The 19,251-nt window shown below is 38.0% G+C and overlaps 2 protein-coding genes across 7 annotated transcripts; one reads left to right on the forward strand and one right to left on the reverse strand.

Annotated features, from left to right (window-relative positions):
- Positions 1 to 3,253: 3,253 nt before the first annotated feature.
- Positions 3,254 to 7,579, reverse strand: LOC111856492 (E3 ubiquitin-protein ligase DDB_G0292642-like). Its single transcript, XM_072697527.1, has 4 exons — positions 6,448 to 7,579; positions 6,070 to 6,170; positions 5,765 to 5,938; positions 3,254 to 3,940 (listed from the first exon to the last, which is right to left on the reverse strand). Exons 1-4 carry the CDS (start codon positions 6,533 to 6,535, stop codon positions 3,488 to 3,490), a joined length of 816 nt encoding a protein of 271 aa, XP_072553628.1. The 5' UTR covers positions 6,536 to 7,579; the 3' UTR covers positions 3,254 to 3,487.
- A 953-nt stretch (positions 7,580 to 8,532) lies between these two features.
- Positions 8,533 to 18,643, forward strand: LOC111856442 (ubl carboxyl-terminal hydrolase 18-like). Of its 6 annotated transcripts, none has more exons than XM_072697525.1 (16): positions 8,533 to 8,551; positions 8,971 to 9,150; positions 9,354 to 9,410; positions 9,809 to 9,883; positions 11,149 to 11,211; positions 12,350 to 12,424; positions 13,198 to 13,294; positions 13,593 to 13,693; positions 13,799 to 13,863; positions 14,002 to 14,121; positions 14,461 to 14,556; positions 15,779 to 15,907; positions 16,653 to 16,793; positions 17,073 to 17,095; positions 17,251 to 17,285; positions 17,419 to 18,643. In XM_072697525.1, the coding sequence occupies exons 2-16, from the start codon at positions 9,021 to 9,023 to the stop codon at positions 17,799 to 17,801; spliced, it is 1,590 nt and encodes a 529-aa protein (XP_072553626.1). In that variant the 5' UTR covers positions 8,533 to 8,551; positions 8,971 to 9,020; the 3' UTR covers positions 17,802 to 18,643. The 6 variants fall into 6 exon arrangements, 4 of the variants coding, with proteins under 4 accessions (XP_072553626.1, XP_072553624.1, XP_072553623.1 ...); XM_072697523.1 differs by having other exon boundaries at positions 8,543 to 8,643; XM_072697522.1 differs by lacking the exon at positions 8,533 to 8,551 and adding an exon at positions 8,679 to 8,802.
- Positions 18,644 to 19,251: the final 608 nt, after the last annotated feature.

Below are 19,251 nucleotides of genomic sequence, written 5' to 3' on the forward strand. Positions count from 1 at the left end.
ACCATGGGGCAAAACTAGAGAACTAGAATTCCACAACGACATCGTGGGAACAAGCCCTCTCCAACTATGTCAATTAGAAAATTTCAAACCCTCTGAACAAACAAATGACATACGTTCACGGTATGTTGTCTTGAGGATGATGATTGATATGTGTAGAATCATTAGTAAGAAGAGTCAAACATGTTGTCCTCTGTGACTGAGATTTAAATGCCTGCAAAACGGGAACTAATGTTTGTGCTGATCAAGCTTGTCAGATACACATGATTTAAGGTGAGTTCTCCACATTGAAAAGGAAGGAATGAGTGCTACATCCTGTCAGGCTCCCCCTGCAGGTTGTGGGCCCACAGGATGGTGGACCCATGTTATTCCTTTCAGGCTATGCCCAGACAGGCTTCATGGGTGAAGGTCTGGCCACCAGGCTCTTGCCTTCGAGCTCCTGCCCCAGGTCTGGCTCTGGGGGCAAGACCCCGGTCTCCTCAATCCAGGTGGGGTAACATAGTCCATTATATTGTGCATCATAAGGGTTTTCTGAATCATACTTAGCATGGTAGCTCACCCACAGTCGTGGCCAAAAGTTTTGAGAATGACACAAGTATTGGTTTTCACAAAGTTTGCTGCTTCGGTGTTTGTAGATCTTTTTGTCAGATGTTTCTATGGGTATACTGAAGTATAATTACAATCATTTCATAAGTGTCAAATGCTTTTATTGACAATTACATTTAGTTTATGCAAAGAGTCAATATTTGTAGTTTTGCCCCTTCTTTTTCAAGACCTCTGCAATCTGCCCTGGCATGCTGTCAAACTTCTGGGCCAAATCCTGACTGATGGCAGCCCATTCTTATAAAATCAAATGCTTGGAGTTTGTTAGAATTTGTGGGTTTTGTTTTTGTAGATTTCTGTTTGTCCACCTACCACTTCAGTATTGAGCAAAAGTTCTCAATGGGATTAAGGTCTGGGGAGTTTCCTGCCAGTGGAGCCAAAATGTCGATGTTTTGTTCCCTGAGCCACTCAGTTATCACTTTTGCCTTATGGCACGGTGCTCCATCATGCTGGAAGTGGCATTGTTCTTAACCAAATGGTTGGGAGAAGTTCTCAGAAGCTCTCAGAGGATGTTTTGGTAACATTCTTGGCTATGTTCTTAGGCAAAATTGTTAGATAGCCCACTCCCTTCGCTGAGAAGCAACCCAACACATGAATGGTCTCAGGATGCTTTACTGTTGGCATGACACAGGACTGATGGTAACACTCACCTTTTCTTGTCAGGACAATCTTTTTTCCAGATGCCCCAGACAATTGGAAAGGGGATTCATCAGAGAAAATGACTTTACCCCAGTCCTCAGCAGTCCAATCCCTGTACCATTTGCAGAATATCAGTCTGTCCCTGATGTTTTTCTTGGAGAGAAGTGGCTTCTTGACACCAGGCCATCCTCCAAAAGTCTTCGCCTCACTGTGCGTGCAGATGCACTCACACCTGCCTGCTGCCATTCCTGAGCAAGTTCTGCACTGGTGATACTGTGATCCTGCAGCTGAATGAACTTTAGGAGGCAGTCCTGGTGCTTGCTGGACTTTCTTGGGCGCCCTGAAGCCTTCTTCACAACAATTGAACCTCTCTCCTTGAAGTTCTTGATGATCCGATAAATGCTTGATTTAGGTGCAATCTTACTAGCAGCAATATCCTTGCCTGTGAAGCCCTTTTGTGCAAAGCAATGATGACTGTACATGTTTCCTTGCAGGTAACCATGGTTAACAGAGGAAGAACAATGATTTCAAGCACCACCATCCTTTTAAAGCATCCAGTCTGCTATTCTGACTCAATCAGCATGACAGAATGTTCTCCAATCTTGTCCTCATCAACACTGTCACCTGTGTTAATGGGAGAATCACTGAAATGATATCAGCTGGTCCTTTTGTGGCAGGGCTGACATGAAGTGGAAATAGTTTTTTTGGGATTAAGTTCATTTTCATGGCAAAGAGGAACTTTTCAATTAACCCTTTCAGGCTCAAATTGAGTTTTTGTTGCTAAAGGACACCCAAGACCTGCAGTGGTACTTTTGAGGAAAAAAAACTCATAAAATATGTATCTGGGGTAATAAGGTAGTTAGTTTTTAACTGTTGCAAATCAGCAACGCCTGCCTTGAGAGGGTTAATTGCAATTCATCTGATCACTCTTCATAACATTCTGGAGAATATGCAAATTGTCATCATAAGAACTGAGGCAGCAGACTTTGTGAAAATTAATATTTGTCTCATTCTCAAACTTTTGGCCATGGCTGTTAACGAAAACCAACACTAAACTAAAACTAGCCATGAAAAAAAAGTTAACTGAAATAAAAACATTACTTTTCAAAAAAATAAAAACTAAACTACATTGAACAATGCAACAAACTAAAACAAAATAGAAATGCAGGTAAAATCAACTTTGTTTGCACTGTGGTTGTGGGTAGCAGTTTAGGACACTACGCCACCTACAGGAAGCAGAGGAAATGGGAGCATTAATAATCCAGGCCCTTCATAGTTATAATGTTACAGGAAAAAGGTGAGGCGTTTGGAAGGGAATGTTAAGGCAGGGAAACAAAATGATGGGCCTTTATAAAGTGTTCATGATTAGTGATGAATACTAATATGATAATTGTCTAGCACTGAGAGACATACTGCGATTTCTGGTTGTCATAGTCTGTGATCAAAGTAAAATAAAATGCATTGTTCCCCGATGATGATATATAGCTAACTAAGCTGCTAAACCTGTTGTGAGATCACAGACAAAAAGTTATCTCAAGATCACAAGAAAAATGTCTCAATATTACATGAAGAAAAATATAATGATGTATGTTTCCCCTCTGGCTGCCTTTTTAATGTGGAGGACTCACCTTAAATCATGTGTGATGAGCTTGATCACTTGACATTGGTTCTCTTTTTTAGGGGCAATTAAGTCTGAGAATCAGTCACAGATGACAGCATGTCTATTGTGTTACCTGATTTTGACTCATATTACTAATGATTTTACACATATCAGTCATCATCCTCAAGACAGCATACCGTGAAAACACCTTCTTTGTATGTACAGCGACTCACACTCCACTTAATACCACTGGACATTTCCCTGTGATAATTCAGGCTGGCAGTTTTATCATGGCCATTATGGCACCCTTCATGCATAATCGTTCAGTCACAAGTCCACAACTATTCAAAACTTTCTGCCTTTATTGGATACGCAGTTTACCATAGAAAACTTTCAATACTAATTCAAAACGACTCGTCTGGATAATTGTTTATTAAATTGTAGCTTACAAATTTGTGGATCTGATAATATATGACAATGAAAAGGTGCAACTCATACAAAAAATCGCTTAACCAATCCAATAATTCATTTGCAGACAGAGCAAACAGACATAACTAGATTATATTGTAAGTTATATGCTACAGAACAAAGATGAAGCAGCAAATGTATAATTTGTGTGTGGGGAGAGTGAATTAACTGGAAATGTATCTAATTTCGTTTCCAGGTAGGCATTGATGTCTGCCTGGGGGCGACACCATCAGAGCAGGGTTTAAAGTGAGTGCTGGTCTGCAGACACTCAGGGGTGAGCTTCAGACAGACGAAGCAGAACTCCTTCTGACACCTCCAGCAGATTATGTTCTTGCAGCCACTCTTGTCATGCTCGATCAGTACGCCACAGGTGGGACAGGCGCGTGTGGAGGGGCACTGCACATACTGCACCTCTGGCAGGATAGTCATGGAGCATTTCTGCAGCAGGTCCAGTTCCTTGTTGGTGCAGCCATCATTGTCGCAGCGGTCGGATCGTGGCCCAGGCCCTTTCCACTGCCTTAGGCACTGCCAGCAGAATTCATAGGTTCGGCCCATCTCAGCAGTGCAGACCGTGCAGTGTACATTCAGATTGGTCAAGTCTTCCCTTTCCACAAATGACTGGCATCCGGGACACTTCACAAAAGTAAAGAGAAAACTTGTTTTTCCGATACATTGCCTATCCCGTCTGACAAATAGAATTAAAACTAGGATAATCCCTGAGGTCTCACCGAGTTCTATAACTGCATGAATTACACTTAATATTCTATATTAATATACAGTGGTATGCAAAAGTTTGGAATAACAATAAATAACATATTTTGGTCATTTTTTTATTGAAAAAAATGTAAACAGTCTCTGTAGGAAATGGAGAAAAATGCACACTATTTTCACCAAATATTGATGCATAGTTACTTTTTATGTCATAAATTGAACAAAGATAAAAAATAAAAACATTATTATGGCACTGTGCAAAAGTTTGGGCACCCTAAGAGTTCCAAAGTCTCAGATTCCTTTTTACAAAGTTTCAGACCTAGACCTAGACTCTAGACCTAGATCTGATGCATGGCGACAGCTGTCAGCTGGTGCCAATTTCAAAACTTTACAAATACTCTGACTCTTCAAACATTGTGCACACACTTGTGGACACTCAACAACCATGGGTTCCTCTAAGCAGCTGTGTAAGACTCTGAAAATGAAAGTTATTGATGCCCACAATGCAGGAGAGGGCTACAAGAAGATAGCAAAGCGTTGTCATCTTGCAGTTTCCACAGTGAGAAATGTAATTAAGAGATGGCAGTTCAGGGGAACTGTGGAGGTCAAGATGAGATCTGGAAGACCAAGACAATTCTCGGAGAGAACTGCTCGTATGTTGGTCAGAAAGACAAATCAAAACCCCCATTTGACTGCAAAAAAACCTTCAGGAGTGGTGGTGCACCGTTCCACAAGACCTTCATGGAAGAGTCAGCAGAAGAAAACCTTACCTGCATCCCCATCATAAAATCCAACGTCAGAAGTATGCAACAGAACATCTACAGAAGCCTGATGCGTTTTGGAAACAAGTGCTGTGGACTGATGAAGTTAATATAGAACTCTTTGGCCACAATCAGCAAAGGCATGTTTGGAGAAAAAAAGGAGCAGCATTTCATGAAAAGAACACCTTGCCAACTATTAAGTATGGGGGGTGGATCTATCATGCTTTGGGGTTGTGTTGCAGCCAGTGGCACAGGAAACATTGCACGGGTGGAGGGAAGCATGGAATCCACTAAATACCAGCCAATTCTGGAAGCAAACATCACACCATCTGTAAAAAAGCTGAAGCTGAAAAGAGGATGGCTTCTACAACAGGACAATGACCCTAAACATACCTCGAAATCCACCATGGACTACCTCAAGGGATGCAAGCTGAAGGTTTTGGAATGGCCATCACAGTCCTCTGATTTAAACATCATTGAAAATTTGTGGGTAGATCTTTAAAGAGCTGTGCATGCAAGACGACCAAAGAATATTACAGAACTAGAAGCCTTTTGCAAGGAAGAATGGGAGAAAATCCCAAGTACGAGAATTGAAAGACCTTTAGCGGGCTATAACGTTTTGCAAGCTGTGATATCTGCCAGAGGAGGTGTTACTAAGTACTGATTATGTAGGGTGCCCAAACTTTTGCAGAGTGCCACAAAAATGTTTTTATTTCTTATGTTTTTTCAATTTATGACATAAAAAGTAACTATGCATCAATGTTTGGTGAAAATATTGTGCATTTTTTCCATTTCCTACAGAGACTGTGTTTACATCTTTTCCATTAAAAAATGACCAAAATGTGTTATTTATCGAGGGGTGCCCAAACTTTTGCATACCACTGTATAAGTTTATCAAGTGCAATAATCCATATAAAGATGAGATAGTAATGATTACAGGCACAATTAGAGTGGTGGTGATTTTCTCATATAATATAATACTTACTGACTTATATTCGCAGAACTCTGCAGCAGCCAGAGCTGCCATAGTCTCCTCGAAATGTCTCTGCTCGCTGTCTGTCAGCAGTGCCAGTTTCCGAACCTCCTGGTAGGACCACTCCGTCCCACACTGCTCTATGGTTCCATCCTTCAGAGCCGGACACATGAACTTATACTGACCCTACAGATAAATGGCAAAGCAAGAGTGAGAGGGAAAAGGCCTGTAAATGCAACCAAAATGCTGATTAGACACCAAGTTGCTTTAGGGAAAAACAGAAAGGGCTAATATGGTGACTAAATAAAGCTTCACACCTTATCAAGGAGGCTTCGACACCAAGCGGTCAGTGACTGTGGAGTGACAGCGTGCCCACAGGACATTTCTGCCCTCAGTATGTCTGGGTCATCATCCAGGGCTACAGACAAAGAGCATTTTTACAAAAACCCTGTAGACCAACCTCAGACATCAGACACGTCAGGTCAGATTTTCTTCACCACAAATTATTTAAATAAATTGATAACAGGATGATAATATATATTTTGAACAGTTATGTTGTATTTTTATAGAGGCCCTTAGACCAGGAGTGTATTATACATTCCAGCTTCCTCCTTCTTATATTGCAAAATCACAAGTATCCTATCTAATGAGACTAAAAAGTAAAATATTTACAACACTGTAAACACAATCCTTACTGATTTCATCCCTTCTGTTCACGAACTTGAGGGTACTGTCCCTGGGATCATAGCGCTTCTCCAGCTCCTGCTGCTGCTGGGTTGTCATTTTGTAGAAGCGAGCTGCTGTTTCACCTCCTTACTACAGATTTGCACGAAGTCTCTCTGTGTCGGCTGTTATTGCTTTTCCACACCCTCATTATCATGCACCGGTAGTTAACTTTCACTTTCAATTTTACAGTGATGAGAAGTCACATGCTTTTCTAAAAACGTACTTTAGCAAGAACATATGACATATAAAGATGGGTGTTAATAATGCTGACAGAGGAGTGGCCCAGCAATCAAAGTTAGATGACCTCCTGTATTCCAACTGGCTACAACAGATAAACATAAATTTTTCACTGGCACCACCAGATCAAAATGAATCAGTGAAAAACTCTGTGATGATTCTGGATCATTAACCATACCGGTTTAATAAAAACACTTCAAATGGACAGAGGTCAATAAATTAAACTTACAAAATGATAGTTTACTGTTAAACAGCATGTTGATAAGAAGGTTATTTAATTGGTCTGTATAATACAACTTGGTAATACGTTACATTAACTGCACCTTCATAATGCATTCATTAAACGTTCATTAGCAGCATGCAAGTAGCCTATACCTTAACATCAGGGGTGAAAGTAGTTTTCATTTCTTGCCGGTACTACAATCTTTTAATCACTTTATCGTTTTATATCTCTCTTACATGTAAGAATACATGTATGGAAAATGTATGTATGTTTTTCCATACATGTTTTTCTGACTTTAGCATTTGCGTTTTCATCATCTCTGTCTTTTCTTTTAAACATTTGAAGAATTGTTTTCTGCATTTTGGCTTTTCTTCCTTGCAAAGCTTTTAAACATTTTCACTCACTTCCTGAGTGAAACATGTGATAACTAACCAATCACAAGAATGTTTTGAGTTTGAAGAGTCATTTATTATTTGTCCGAGCTGCAACCACCACTAAGAGCCCACGATCCGGGATCTGGTTAGAAAATGCAACGTCTCAGCGCACCAGTGATGCAAAAATTGATCCAATCACTAAAAAAATATATTTTTTTAAATAATATTCGGGTCGCGGTCGGTCAGGTCGTTTAAAATAAAGATGCCAATTAAACAATTATATAATTTACACATTTTTTATAAAAGACAAAGACTTTATTGGCTGAATAACTGCGGAAGATGCAGCGCAAGCTCGAGACTTTAGAGAGGTGACGACTGAGGAGTTCCAAAAACGCACCGACAGAAAGAGCAAAGTAGACATTTGCAGAAATTATTAAAAGCTATTGATCATAGTCCTGGCTTTGTCAACCTTTTAAAAAACAATTGGTACCTTTTAGCCTTCTTTTTAAGCCCAGGCCCTACTGTAATAAAATTTGTAGTGTGAAATCCTCGTATAATGAATTCGAGCGTCCCTGCAGCGCACCCCTTCAAAGTAGCCAAATATGCGCGCATAGGAAACATTTAAGTCATGACAATAGTTTGTCTGACAGAAAACACCTGTGCAGCGCTCTGTGATGTCGGAATAAACACAAATCACCACAAAAGAGGAACACATTTTTATCGAGGGGATTCTTCACACCAAACGCCCTGCCAAAATCCGACAGAGCGCAAATAAAAGACCTGTCTGCAGCAGACGCGTGCAAGTGCACCACAGACTAATAGCTATTTCGAGTAGCCTAAACGCTATTCTCTTCATCGAATGCATGTCTCAAATTACATTTTGTGGGTAGATGTGTTTTCAACTTAAACAGCGGACGTTACTCATTGTAAATGTGTTTTTTTTAGACCGCATAGACCCTCTACTCTTACCAGTACTACGTACCGGTGTTCTGTCGAAATGAGCTACTTTGTCGAGTTATCCTACCGTAGTGCTAATCGATAGCCCTAACCCTAACTCTTACCCTAACCCTAACCCTAAACCCCCAAACCCCCTAAAACCCTTATCCTTACCCTAACCCAAACCCCTAAAACCTAACCCTAATCCCAAGACGGTGGAACTGCACATGCGCAAAAAGGCTCGATAGTACGTCTCGATAGGTAGATCAACTCGTCAGAACACCTGTTGTAAATCTTATAACGGTACGTCTTACCGGAGCGTACCGGCTTACTTTCACCCCTGAGTATACGTTATACTGAAGAAAAACTGAAATTGCACAGGATACAGGGCTGGGGTATGTGGGCCAGAAGAAATTATAATAGGCTATATATATATTTCAAAATTTAAGAAAAAACAATGGGAAAAACTAATATCCTATTAATGTCATGTGTCATGCATGAAGACTACTGACCAAAAAATTATGTTGCAACAGATATATTTAAACAAAACATTTGTGAGTATTCGCATTCACGCATTCATTTTTGATTAATTTTGGAAAATCCTGCGTTTTGTTATCGCACTAATCGCATATTGCGCCGGGCCCCTCCCAGACGAAAATAAGTGCCGACATGCAAAATAGCTATTTAGCTTTCGGTTTCACATCTGTTATGTCTTTTCGTAGATGATTACTGCTGCTTTTCACTAAAGTAACACTCCCCGAGAGCAAACTCGATGTCCAGAAACAAAAGATGTTCAAGAAGAAGAAGGAGAAAGCGGTCGCATGCGAAAAAGATGAAACAAATAATATATAAATGTGCATCGTGTGCTAGCTCAATCGACAAACGAGCTAAAGGTCGAGGTGGTGAGTCAGTACCTATTGTCACAAAATAAAAATGTTTATATAAACGGTCAAGTTTACTTTTAAATTAATAACTTTTAAAACAGACAAAATACTATAAAATGATAAATGTTCTTGTGCGTTTTTTGTGAATTCACTCAACGTATTTATAATTGAAATGTTAAATTGCTCACACAAGGTATAAGTGACACAAGAATTTATTTTAGTGGACTGGCAGAGCCGATTGCAGCCCACGCGGAAATCTGTTGCGTCTCTCTTCACCGGTAAGTGTCACCGCTGGCGAACCCCGACGCCAGGAGAATGTAGAGCAGGGTTATTCAACTCACGGTCCTCGAGGTCCGAGCACTGCTGGTTTTCCAGCCTTTCTTTACCTGACAGTCAGGTGTGAAGCCTCTGACCAATCAGAATCAGTAATTATTAAACAACTACCTGGGAGAACTGAAAACACGGCCTGGATTTGGAATCGAGGTCCAGAGTTGAAGAACCCTGATGTAGAGCAAAGTGAAATAGGCGCCCTAGGCAGCTGCCTGCATCGTGTTCTGGTATTACTCTAGTAGTGTACAAGGTCTACATAACTGTGGTACGTTAATATTGTATAATTTCACAAAGTGGTTTTCACCATTAAAGTACCCTTAAATTCAGACTAATGCCAACTTCACAGCTTCCAAAGGTGGGTCAATAGAATACAAACACAGCCTGGGGAGCAGTGCGGACCCAGAGGAACTATCTGGTATATGTAAGTACGTAGTATTGTCTGGAAATTACATAATTTACTTTTAAACAGAGATCAATAATAATAATGGAGCAAATCAATTAAGTTATACAATTTGATTCTGTTAGATTTAAAAACCAGTTCGACCAAATGCCAAACAGTAAATGTGTTTCAGTAACGTAAGTTAGCTTGCAAACAAGCAATTAGTGTCAGTGTCAGCACCTGTCCTCCTCAATCTTTGTCTTGCTGAGAATGGCCGCTATCTACAGTATGTCATGCATGTAGTTAATGTTCCAGGTTCCATGCATTGTGTGTTCTGTACTGGTGCCCTGCTTAAGTTCAAACTTTATCCCCGTGTGTTTGACTGTGTATAAGTTACCCACCATGTGTAGTTCCCATTGTTCGTACAGTGACCCTCCCCCTGTTCCTCCAGTTAAAAGTAATGCCTGTTCTTGTATGCTGTTATATAAGCAGGTGTTGTGGTGATTGGTGTGATTCACAGTCTTAAGGTCTATGAATGAAAGAGCTTTAACTAGACTGCATTTGTGACATAGTATCATGGCCAGAATCAACAGATACAAAAATACAGTAGAAAGTCTACACCTGTACATTTTACAGTTACTGTTAAGTTAACTGTTAGTTTTACATAAAAAAGCATATTTTAATCTGAAAATGTTTGGGAAAAATACAGACTTAAAGGTGGTTATACAGTACAGAATAATAACATGTACCATATTACATTAAACAGTACTACTGTAATTTTTACTGTGAAATTCTGGCAACCACAGCTGCCAGTAATTTACCGTAAATTTAATGGAATTTTTTTTACAGTGTACTAAATGCACTTGACAGCCCATCCTAGGTTGTTCGCTGCCTTGCACCTGTGGCTCCAGACTCCCCACAACCCTGAATAGCAGAAATACCAGAAATTGGGTGGATGGATAAAAGCACTTGTGCAAATTATAAATGCAAAATAATGCATTTTTTATGTTTTGAAAGATTTTGTCCCCCCCTCCCTCTCACAATGGATTGGTCCACTCTCTTCTATCCCACTACCATACACATTAACTTGGTATGAGTGTCTGTGACACAGTGGTGGGTTACCATCAGTAAGCAGCTGCTTTGCAGATTTTCACTTTAATCAGTACGTGTGTGAAACGTTTATTTTTCTAACCAGATAGCTCCATTGCCTCGTTGGTGAATCTTTAGCTTTATTTAATTTAGATATGTTAATAGGTGTTGCTTCTATCCTACTGTAAATAACCTGCATGCTGTGTGTGTTTTGTCAGCCAGCAAAAATGGCAAAAAGGAAGACAGACATGCGACGGATTTTCAGTGTTCCAAAACTTCAAGTAAGTAAAACACAAGTCTGCAGTCATATTAAAGGCAATTTGATACAATCTTCATAAGAAAACAATGAAGTGCTCATGGAAATGTTAACATAATGGTTTAATTTGACAATGATTGATCATCAATCAATCACAATCAATTATCTAGAATATATCATAGTAACAAGGGTTTCCTCTATGTCAGTGGTTCTCAGTCCTGTTCCTGGTGCTCCCACGGTTGATCGTTCCATGTCTAGGCAACTTCCCACTTATGGAAGGCCTTGTCCAATGGTAGGTCACATCCTGCCCCTTCTGATGATGATGACGATGATGATGAATAAATAAATAAAATATTTAACTTACAAGGTTAAAAAAATATTTTAATGTTGGATTTGATTCTCAGACTGGAAACATTCAGATCGATGACAAGGGGCATATTAAGCTGTTTGCAGCTGTTCTGATTGCTTGTGTTTATGATGGTTTTTCCTTAATTTTTTTTTTACCGTTTTGTAATATGCCTCTTGCATTATATTAGACTGTGGCTGTTTATTAATATATTTATTTTTCTTTATTTATATACATATGTATACAATCAAAATACAATAAAAAACTAGTTTAAGAAATAATCAGTAAAGAATACGTTTTCTTTATTCCTGTAGTTAATTAACTGATAAGAGATGATGTTGCTACCATGTTCTTTAATATTAATATTACTTATCCTGAAATACTTTTAAACCACTTTCTGGAATACTCCCTTTAGTCTTTTAATTGATAATAGATGGATACTTCCAAAGCTGTTTTTGATCAAACAACTGTCATTGAAAAGTATAACCAGAATTGGATGCATGCAGCATGTTTGCCTTTTTATTTTCACTTGTTTGCTCAAAATAAACAAGAAAAACGTATCACTGCTGCTAATGCTTGCTGCCAGTTCCCAGTTTCTTTCGGAATGCAAACTTTAATCATTCAGTTGCGAAAATTTTGCATTGTGTTTGGAATGAAGGTTTTTGGTCCATCAAATTCACATCCAAATATTTGGGAAATTGGTGTCGTTTTTTTATTTTTCGGTGTGAAACGGCCTTCATCCGTTAACCTTTTTACAATTTCAAATGTCTAACCATTGAGTAGCATTGGTATGCTTGAACTAATGCTGTCTTCACAGTTTCCACGAATGAGTTCACTGATACCTTCAACAGTCTGGGGAGCAGTGTAGACCCGGTGAAACAACCTGATATACGTAAGTAATATTAAATGGAAAGTACATTATATTCTGTTAAATTGAAAGACACGTAAGTAGGGCAATCACTAATTAATTATAGTAATAATCAAGTAACCAACCAATTTATCTGATGATTAATCGAGTTATCATTTCTGTAATCGAATAATCCTTTTCTGCATTACTTTGATGTTTACTTTTTTTTTGGTCCCCACAAGGACCACAAGCAAGAGAACTGTGATGCGTTGGGGAAAAATCCGTGATACACTATAGTGGGGGTGCGATAGCTGAACCGCAATATAGCGGGGGATCGCTGTACATAGAAACACTGTCTGTTTTATATTCATGTAAGAAGTATACAAATGTCAATTAGATGGTAATCTGCCTGAGACATAATGAAAAAGAATAAAATAGGTTATAATGATCATCCACTTATAGTGATTAATTTCACCCGAACAGACGTGATCACTATAATCGGTTTCCATTCTGTATGATTGGGTTGTTGGAGATGTTATTGCATCCCTCACATCCCTGAGGCAATATCCTTAAAGTAATTCAGCATTTGTTTAATGTTTCCAAGACACTGCGACGTGGATTGATAGCAGCCATTTTGCGACTGAGTGTGAATTAGTCTTAGTGACTTAGGAGTCCTCTCGACTACTTTTTGGTTCTCCCAGACTTAGGTGCTACTTTTACGCTAAGGGGCTTTATGAATATGGGCCTTGATGTGTAATTACAATGATACAGAGGTGCCTTTCTGAATATATTGTTGTTGTTTTTTATGTCAACTTTAGGTTACTATGGACTCCATAACCTGGGGGCCACATGCTACTTAAATGCAGTGCTGCAGACACTATTCATGACCAAGCAATTCAGGGAGGCTGTGGAGAGGTGGGAAAATTACAATGCACACTTGTCATTGTAGTACAGAATAAGTAAAGCAATTTAACTTATATTTAAATTGGGAAACTTTTTACAGTTTGAAAAGCCGGTAAGTAATCACATGTCAAGTTGGGGGTTGGGGGGTGATATTGTCATCCAGTCATCTTGAAACTGAAAGTGATGGGGAAACATTCATTGGTTACTTTCTGTTTTTTTTTTATATAAACCATGAACTAATTGACAGAATACTGTAAATACCCATTTTCAAAGCCTTATTTCTCTCATTAACAACTATATTTCACAACAGTCCAACTCTTTCAGATCATTTAAGGAGTGTGTTTAAGATGTTAAAGGAAGGAACCACAGATGTGGGAAATGAGCTTCTAAAAAGCCTCGGCATCACAAACAGTGAGTTACATCCATGAGAATGTCAGTGTTATTCAGATTGAATTTTGCTTCGAATTTATCCAAATACAAGGAGGAAATGTAAATTAAATAAATTTCATTTTCCAGCAAATGAACAGCAAGATGCTGCAGAATACTTTCAGAAGATTGTGAGCTCATGCAACATAACCAAGGTGAATTTGAAATTCTTTCAGCTGAATAAGTTGAAAATCACTTTCCAAAATGTGAAATACAGCAAATGTCCATTTTCCCTGTAATTTTATTTTACTTTCTTTAAGTTATCCTTTTACATCTACATTTCGCTGGTGTAGATCTACCATGGTACACTTAGAGATTCTACCAAGTGCCTGAAGAAAGGACATACGAATGGATCAGAATCATCATTTGTGATTCTGCCACTGGCTCTCGAATCACGTCGAAGCTACAGTGTGGTAAGCAGCTTTATACATGAGCTTGTAAAGACTGTTAATCCACTTTCTACCAAACGTAATTACCTGTACAACATGGCAGGTATCTTGTTTATTATGAAGTAATTATTTTTGTATTGTATAAAATAAATCCTCTTCACTTACAAAATATACTTTATGATGAAAGATCAATTGCCATCTGAAATACAGACTACCATAATATACTGTATGTTTACGTACTTGTAAATCTCTAGGTCTGCATGTGAGTTTAGCAGTTTGAAGAACCTCAGCTTCATCATTAAACCTAGTTTCACCTTTAATATGATGGCTTTCCCTAACATTGTTCTGTGCTTTATTTTGCAGGAGGATGGTTGGAAGCAATTCTTCAAGCCCTCATTTCTGAATGGTGATAATCAGCTGTACTGCGACGATTGTGACGAGAAGACAGATGCAGAAGCTGTAGGTTATTGCAATAGTCATAAACTTTGTTTATAAGTAGTTTATTGAGGCGGCAATAGCTGAATTTCGCTGTAACCATTCTCAAAGCAATTTGTAAAGTTTAGTATGTCAACATTTTATACAATTACGCATTTAAAAGGTGTTGCTCATGTGAGACTGCCTACCTAGAGCAAAGCTTCACATTGCTGTTTCCGGAGGGATTGTCTCTGCCTCAATATTGATTGGTGTGGCTGAAAAGGGGCTCTAGGTAATTTTTCAAAATCAGTTACCCATAATTGTATCATACAAGTGGAGTTAAGTACAATTGTCACACTTATTGAAAAAAAACTCTTTATCCTGTTAGATTACCTTTGTCTAGGAAACAAACGTTCCTGCTATAAACAGTGCAGTTATACTGTATGCACAGCAAGTACATTTATTTTCTTATATCAGCAAACCAATCCGATGTAAACCAGGGATTCCTGCTCTGTTCTTGAAATAGTCTTACTAGTTGAATAGTGAGGGGACAGACTAAGGAAGGTTAGCAACTGAGACACGGGTTGCGTATGTGAGGGAGAATAGAAAGGAAACAAGATTTAAGTGCCCTTTGGATAGGATATTTTTGTAGCGGCTAGACAGGTTTAGTTATGCCAAAAGCTACAACATGTTGAGTTTTTTAAAGCTGAACATTGTCCCCTGTGTTCCTGGAATAGTCCACAACCCAGAAGATGTCAGTCTAACCCGGGACAGATGGGAAGCATGGGAGCCATTATGGGCCAGCATCCTCGTGGAAATGCTTTCTACACTTTCTCACTCCACGATGAACTGATGCTCTGGGGGGGGACAGTATATTAGAGAATGCATCGTTAATATCTTATGTACACACCGTGTATGTACAGTACTGTGCCAAAGCCTTTTATGTCTGTCAAATCGTGTTAATTAGCCATTTCACAACCTCAACCGAGTAATTTCAGGAACCATCCGATATACCCATGCGTTTCTAGACTCAACCATCCAAATATTTTTTTTTATGTTTATTTAAATTCCACTACTGTTCATTTGCGTATAATGTAATATTAAATTGAATGTTATTGTTTTTTTCTGAGCAAATATACAGTAACCAGATAAATAGCTTTAAACATTTCCTTGAGAACATAAGACTTTTACATATTACTGTACTTCAACCAATCTCTAGTGGTTTATAATTTAAACCTTGTCTGATTCTCCACCCTTTGCAACTCAGGTTTGTGAATTAGTGAGTTACCCTGAGGTCTTAACCTTACAACTCAAGAGGTTTTACTTTGACTACAACTACATGATGTATATGAAGAACAACTGCAAGGTGGAAATCCCCGTCGAACTAGTCACTCAGGTACTGTAGAAAGTTTTTTTCCTGTTGTGCATGTACATTGATTAACAGATTGTTATTGTCTAACATGATAACAGCAAAGAAACTAATTAAAAAACTTGTTCATATATATAAGTATCTATACAAATAGTACTAAAGCACTGTGTTCAGCCTATGCGTAAAAACATTTTAATATTGAAAGACTAACATTTTCAAGTCACGAAACATATCAAATGCATAATATACATTCATTGGTACAGCAGACCTGTTTGATATTCAAACCTTTGCTTGGTTTCACATTTCTTTGTCTTAATATCTGCAGTAGTGAAACTTCGTAGTAGTATAAAACGCAACTAAAACCAAAAAGAAATAAGTACATAGAAAATTAATGTTTACTGATCTGATATCCTCAACCAACCTTCATACTATGGAATCTGTATAACCCAATTTTTTAAGTTACATTGTTGAAAATAAGCTTCATCTAAAGGTCAATGATAAAACTGAGGAAGAAGAACATTCCCCTGCAGAACAAATCCAAAACCAACTTAACTATTTAATCTTGATAACTACTGTCAGAAAGTATTCATGCCAAGTAGGCAATTGTTGCAGGTATAAGCTGGAATGCATAGTTATTGCAGCCTGACCTCGTGGAACTTACATAAAGTACCGCAGAATATATGTGCAAGTATTATTACATTTTTTTTTGCATTTATTGAAATCAGACTTTTCTAGTTTTCATTCTGAGAATTTCGATTTTTCTCTCTCACAGAAATACACTTATGAGCTCTATGCTATAATCAAACATAAAGGTTCTGTGAAATTTGGACATTATTACACGATCATCAAGTCATTTGAGGGTGGAAAGTGGTACCATTTTGATGACAGCCGGGTCACTGAGGAAAACCCCAAGGTACAGCTTCTTACTGTATCTTAACGTCGGCATATTTATGAAGAGGGTGATTTTTCTTCAGTAATAATTATGATTATGGTTTAAAATAATCAAAAATTTCTCTTCAGTGGCAATTGACTAGATTGGACAATGGAGAATATTGAATATGTCCTCTTTTATCTTCAAAATATTTTCTTTGTTGGCCTAATGCCTGCCTCAATGGAGATGATTATTGAAAGTCAAAGCTGAACTCCATTCCAGGACTTATTTTTTGTCTATTGTGGATTTATTTCCCTGCAGATTTACAATGAGAAGACCATTAAGTAAGAAGTCTCCTTCATATTATTTTATATTGTGTTCAAAATTTGATGATTTGTGATTTGTTTTAGTGCAAACAATTTTAATTACATCAATCAACTTTATTTTATTATTTAACTTTTCCTAATTTATGTAATTGAAAGACACTTGCATCCCACAGATCTGATTATGCCTTTATGCTGATGTACACAAAACGTGAGTCATTTTATTGAAAATCTTCTTACATTCTCTTTTTTGATGCTCTTAAGCAAAAATTTAAAAATTGTTTACTGGATTAGCCAAATAAGAATATGTTTTGTTCTAAAGAAAATTTCTGACTGTCGACCAGGATCAGGAGGAAAGGAACACACACAAGGAGCTGAAGGTGGTGCTGGAACAGGAGGTCAAGGTGCTGCTGATAGGTGCATCACCCCTGACCTTGCAGGGGATAGTTTGAATGCTGTAAGAAGTGTTAGAGTGAAGAATTATGTTACTGCTGAAAATGCAGGAGACAGTGTTTCTGGGGAACGCTGCACTGATGAAGTAAGCAAAATTGTTCAACATCCTGTTAAAGCTACGAAAAAGGAACAGAGAAAACATGAACGTGGTGCTGCCAGAGATACTGGAAGCAAACAGCATTTGAAAAACAGTGGAAAAGCAGGACATGAGGACAGGGTTGATAGGGTTCCCTTTAATAAGGCAGGAAACAGAGACTATCATACACAGTACTGACATGGTAATAATGTTAGCGGTGAAGGTGGATTAACATGACGAAGTGGAGGTCAAGTGTTGTTGCCACTGGCAACACTGGCCATAGGGAGAAAACTAAAAGAAGCATCGACATTAGAGATGCAGATTAATGCTCTCATAAGATCACTGATAACGTAGAAAAGGTAGTCAAACAATAGGGAACCTTTTTAGTGTCAATTTCTGTGTATCAGTAAAAGATGATTGACTGCCAATAGCTTTGTTGTACGCTTAGGTGGTATGTATTTTTTCATGCTGTGATTCCTGATAGACATTTCACCCTGCAATATGGTATATGATAGTATTTTTTAAATAAAAAAAAACACAAATCGTGCTGGCTTTTATAAATCAGAGACAGCCTAAATGGGCTCATCAGTGTGGAAGTTGGGCACTAGGGAAACAAGGGAAACTCCTTGTTCAAGAGTTAAAAAGGTCACTCTTCTTTTATTGACACCACTCCACTTCTTCATTGTTACAGAACTCACTATGTAACCACCCCCTAGGTTATATGAGAAATGTAGTAAACCAATCTGTAAAAACTGTACAGTAAAAACTGTAGCGTGAATGTAAACTCTTAAGAACTTGGGCAAAATCGCTGTGAATTATATTAAATATTAAATGGTCACCACAAACAAATTATTTCTTTTTGACTTCCAAATAATTCTTCTGTTGACTAAGTTCCTTGTTGTAAGGAATTCTTTTTCATTTTAGATTTGTATTTTCCATCAGTAAAACAGAAAAAACAGTTGCAACTTCTGTGTTTAGTAACATGTGCGATGTTCACAAATATTTTCAATGTAGAATGAAAATTAAACAATTAGAATGACCTCCGGTGGTGCGTGTTGTGCACAGCAGTACAATAAATCACCTCATTTCAGCATCTTCATATGAGTTTAACAGAAAGACAAGCATCTATATTTCTGAAGATATTAAAAATAATACCTTTGGGATTTCTAATTGTTAACTACTATGTTGTTCTTTACATTGTATTTCCTTTTTGATTTTTTTTAAAGTGCTGCTTTATGAAATACATAAATGTCTTTTATAATACATAGCTATAATACATATACTGAGCCAAGATTTGCAACCCAAAGACACATTAACTGTAAATGGAAAATGTAATCATTCTCATGGTTTATGATGCCCAATTTGGCTTAGCCCTGCACTCTGTCCTCAGTATTTCTTTGTCTGAAAAACATCCCTTTTTCTATGAATCAGGTTACACTGATGTTTTATGCTTTCTTAAATTCTGGAATATTTCTTGAGTTCCTTTTCTTAGTCTGTACAACCAAAATTAAGAAATAGCAAAAAAGAAAATCCTTTGTAAACGGTTGGAGGACAGATGGATAATATTGGATTTTCCGATTCTCAAAATAAGACTGTACCGGTTACCTCTGAGTCTCTTTGGCATTGGGCAGGATTTACGGCTAAAACA

This window comes from Paramormyrops kingsleyae, chromosome 12, assembly GCF_048594095.1.
Source record: "Paramormyrops kingsleyae isolate MSU_618 chromosome 12, PKINGS_0.4, whole genome shotgun sequence".
Classification (NCBI taxonomy): domain Eukaryota; kingdom Metazoa; phylum Chordata; class Actinopteri; order Osteoglossiformes; family Mormyridae; genus Paramormyrops; species Paramormyrops kingsleyae.